The 4,507-nt window shown below is 47.7% G+C and overlaps 1 protein-coding gene across 1 annotated transcript; it reads left to right on the top strand.

The window, feature by feature from the left end:
* Positions 1-349: 349 nt before the first annotated feature.
* Positions 350-1,408, top strand: LOC142784979 (uncharacterized). Its single transcript, XM_075883402.1, has 3 exons — positions 350-616; positions 786-988; positions 1,158-1,408. Exons 1-3 carry the CDS (start codon positions 375-377, stop codon positions 1,268-1,270), a joined length of 558 nt encoding a protein of 185 aa, XP_075739517.1. The 5' UTR covers positions 350-374; the 3' UTR covers positions 1,271-1,408.
* Positions 1,409-4,507: the final 3,099 nt, after the last annotated feature.

Here is a 4,507-nt window from a genome sequence, read left to right as displayed (position 1 = left end):
CATGGACGAACAGACAGACAGACTAGCAGACAGATGGACAGGTAGACGGACGTGTAAAGCGGGTATGTGCCACAGGGTATACGACGCGCGTGAAGGCGGTACTCGGAGTGTTCTCTGTATTTACGCACGAACGGACGCATGGACGAACAGACAGAAGACTGACAGACAGAAGGACAGGTAGACGGACGTGTAAAAAGGCTATCTGCCACAGGGTATGCGAGATGGCGGTACTTTGAGTGTTCTCTAGATGGACGCACGGACGGACGCACAGACGGACAGAGAGACAGATTGGCAGACAGACGGACAGGTAGATTGACGTGTAAACACAGACGGACAGGTAGATTGACGTGAGTGGGCCCGGCGGCACGTTAAGGATGCATCGCCCTAACTGGCTTCGTTTCTTCGTAACGCAGCTCGTCGTGCTTTCCTGGCAGCCTTTCCCGGTTCGGATCGAGAGGCAGCCCGTCGGTGTTCTACAGGATGCCGGCGTTCCGCACCCCGGACCTGCAGATACGCTCAACAGTGACTACAGTTTCCACGAGGATGGCCGTGATGGCTGCATGCCTGCACAAACAGTCTGCGCAGAATCATCTGCGCGGCAGGCTCATCTTTGGTGGTACGGCCCGCGCATGGATCGGACTTACTACGTGCTATCTGCGACCAGCATATTACCCTCCCCCTTGGAAAAGTCTATAAAGCCTGGTGAAACCATCGCCGCGACTAGTGGGCCCGGCGGCACGTTAAGGATGCATCGCCCTAACTGGCTTCGTTTCTTCGTAACGCAGCTCGTCGTGCTTTCCTGGCAGCCTTTCCCGGTTCGGATCGAGAGGCAGCCCGTCGGTGTTCTACAGGATGCCGGCGTTCCGCACCCCGGACCTGCAGATACGCTCAACAGTGACTACAGTTTCCACGAGGATGGCCGTGATGGCTGCATGCCTGCACAAACAGTCTGCGCAGAATCATCTGCGCGGCAGGCTCATCTTTGGTGGTACGGCCCGCGCATGGATCGGACTTACTACGTGCTATCTGCGACCAGCATATTACCCTCCCCCTTGGAAAAGTCTATAAAGCCTGGTGAAACCATCGCCGCGACTAGTGGGCCCGGCGGCACGTTAAGGATGCATCGCCCTAACTGGCTTCGTTTCTTCGTAACGCAGCTCGTCGTGCTTTCCTGGCAGCCTTTCCCGGTTCGGATCGAGAGGCAGCCCGTCGGTGTTCTACAGGATGCCGGCGTTCCGCACCCCGGACCTGCAGATACGCTCAACAGTGACTACAGTTTCCACGAGGATGGCCGTGATGGCTGCATGCCTGCACAAACAGTCTGCGCAGAATCATCTGCGCGGCAGGCTCATCTTTGGTGGTACGGCCCGCGCATGGATCGGACTTACTACGTGCTATCTGCGACCAGCATATTTCCCTCCCCCTTGGAAAAGTCTATAAAGCCTGGTGAAACCATCGCCGCGACTAGTGGGCCCGGCGGCACGTTAAGGATGCATCGCCCTAACTGGCTTCGTTTCTTCGTAACGCAGGTAACGAATCAGCATTGCCTCTATGCTAAGCGTACTAGCTCTCGTGCATTGTTTGTGCTGCCGGGCCCACGGCGAACGCTCGTGATAATATATGACTGTACATGCATGCTGATGAGAGTACTTCTGTTAGCAGGTGATGTCGAAACTAATCCCGGCCCCGCTACCAAAGCGTCGGGCGACTTACTTGAAATGCTCAAAGTGTTACAAAATGGGCAGTCAGCTATGATCGAACAATTAACTTCCATTAAGGAGACGCTGTCCGAAAACGAAAAAAAGTTTAATGACATCAATAACAGACTCTACAAGATTGAATCCGACCTTAAGTCAATTCAAAGCATCAATCTCAAGCTTGAAAATATAGAAACAGTCACGAACAACTGCGGTGTTCAGGTATCTCAGCTGACTGCTCGCGTTGAAGATATGGAATGTAGATCTCGCCGATGCAACCTAGTGTTCTATGGCCTCGCAGACAAACAAACGGAGACGTGGCGCGATTCAGAGGAATTAATCATCCAGCATTGCGAAAAAAATCTTGATATAACAATTCAAGCACGCAACATTGAAAGGGCTCACAGGCTTGGCGCTTTTAAAGACAGAAAGAATCGACCAATAATTGTCAAGTTTGCCCATTTCAAGGACAAAGACCACATTCTTTCTAGGGGCGGCAAGCTGAAAGGCACTGTCTACGGTATAAGTGAAGATTTTCCTCCGCATACGCGCTTGGCCCGTAGACGCTTGGTTGAATTCGGCAAGGCTCAAAACATGCCCATCAAACTGCGCTACGATAAACTTATCTGTGGTAACAAAACATACGTATTTGATCATCCTACTCAGACTGTTGTCGAGTACAAACGTTAGCAACTAGCAAAGAAAGTCGGCAACCCAGATAAGCCTTCTAAACATGATGTATCAATTCTTTACAGTAATATTCGTAGCCTCATACCGAAACGTGACGCCATAAGCAGCCTCATTTCATCCTCTTCTAGTAACGTCGTACTAATCACCGAAACTTGGCTCAATTCTCTGGTCTCAAGTCCTGAGCTCTTTCCCAACCTGCCTGAGTTCGATATCTTCCGCAAGGATAGGGACAGCTCTCGCGGTGGCGGTGTACTAATAGCCACTAATCGTCAATTGCAATGTTCCCTTGTAAGCGTGCAAACGCCTTTAGAAATGTTGTGGGTCCGCAGCCACGCAACCACGCCGCATATGCTCATTGGCGTCTGTTACCGTTCACCCAATTCTGAAAGTTCGTTTGCATCTGATTTTCATGACGTATTACATGAGATAACGCTTACTAATCCTAGTACTCCCATCTTGCTTTTTGGCGATTTCAATTTTCCTTTCATTGACTGGTCCAAGCTATCCACCTGCCAAAACACAGATAATGTCTCCAATGAATTCTTACACACGTGCTTAACGTTTGGTCTATCACAGCTTGTCACTTCTCCTACGCGCACAACCGATCATTCAAGCAACGTTCTTGACCTTCTGCTTACGTCACATCCTGATAACTTTTCTTCTCTTTCTTATATTAGCGGTCTCAGTGACCACACCGCGATCCACACTACGTTTCCCGGTAACATGATAAAAAAAAGCGTCAAATCGAAGAAATTACTGACTCTTTACGACAAAGCCGACTATGTCGCTATGAACAACGACTTAGCAGCCTTTTATAGTGAATTTTCCTCAACTTACGATCAACAATCCACTGAATCTAATTGGGCTTTATTTAAATCCAAGATGCAGGACTTGATCAAACTTTACATTCCAACAATCACTATATGTGAAAGATCTCGTTCTCCCTGGTTTAATGTCAATATAAAACGTATGAAAAATAAGAAGAAACGACAGTTTCGTTCTGCCAGGCAATCGAACTCTCAACTAGCCTGGGACAAGTATAAAAGTACAGCCAAAGAATACATGGCATTATTGGCATTGGCAAAGAGAAACTTTTTTTCAACCACACTACCCAACATGCTTCGGGACAACCCACGCCGCTTTTGGAAAATAATGAAACCGGATGATAAAACTACACTTTCTCTTTGTGACAATTCTGGATCCCCTATTGCCGATTGTGACGTTCCATCTGTCTTGAACTCTGCATTTTGTTCCGTTTTTACTAACGAAGCTAGTGGAGAACTTCCTGAATATCCGCATTTTGCTTTTCCGCAAATGCCGAAGATTGAGTTCAGCTCAGAGGGAATCGTTAATGTAATCAATCAATTAAAAAATTCTTCATCATGTGGTATAGATGGCATCAATGCCAAAATTCTTAAAAATACTAAGCATATCTCTGGTTCCATACTATCAATCATTTTCCAACAGTCGCTCGATACAGGTGAAGTCCCATTGGACTGGAGAATTGGGAAGGTCATTCCGGTCTTCAAGAAGGGCGATCGTTTATCTGCAGGTAACTACCGCCCCATCTCGCTCACTAGTGTTTGTTCTAAGATCATGGAGCATGTCATCTTCTCTCATGTTGCCAGCTTTTTATCATCTGCAAGTTTTTTTCACCCAAACCAGCATGGCTTTCGTAAAGGTCACTCCTGTGAGACCCAACTAACATTATTCCTGCATGACATCCATCTCCACATAGATCGTAACATCCCAGTTGATACACTGTTTCTTGATTTCGAAAAAGCATTTGACAAGGTGCCTCACTCTCGTCTCCTACTAAAAGTCTCGCGTCTAAGCCTTCACCAGTATGTTCTCAACTGGATCAAAGCATTCTTAACAAACCGCAAACAATTTGTGCATGTTAATAACCTTTCTTCCAACCTCTCCCCAGTTCTGTCTGGCGTGCCCCAAGGTACCGTCCTCGGGCCTCTCCTATTCTTGATATATATTAACGACATTCCACTTTCTGTTCAATCTAATATTCGTCTTTTTGCCGACGATTGTGTCCTTTACCGTCCAATACATAACTCTACCGATGTTTCTTCCCTACAGCATGACCTCTTACGCATTCAACAGTGGTG

This window comes from Rhipicephalus microplus, unplaced genomic scaffold, assembly GCF_043290135.1.
Source record: "Rhipicephalus microplus isolate Deutch F79 unplaced genomic scaffold, USDA_Rmic scaffold_16, whole genome shotgun sequence".
Classification (NCBI taxonomy): Eukaryota; Metazoa; Arthropoda; class Arachnida; order Ixodida; family Ixodidae; genus Rhipicephalus; species Rhipicephalus microplus.
Note: the sequence above shows the minus strand (reverse complement) of the source record. Positions and strands in the feature narration are given on the sequence as shown.

What these genes read in the sequence shown, in the direction of transcription:
- LOC142784979 (XM_075883402.1), top strand. Translation starts at nt 375, where the DNA reads ATGCATCGCCCTAACTGGCTTCGTTTCTTCGTAACGCAGCTCGTCGTG. An exon ending in CGGCAGGCTCATCTTTGGTG is followed by an intron (nt 617 to 785) that starts GTACGGCCCGCG and finishes TTCGTAACGCAG; the next exon opens with CTCGTCGTGCTTTCCTGGCA. An exon ending in CGGCAGGCTCATCTTTGGTG is followed by an intron (nt 989 to 1,157) that starts GTACGGCCCGCG and finishes TTCGTAACGCAG; the next exon opens with CTCGTCGTGCTTTCCTGGCA.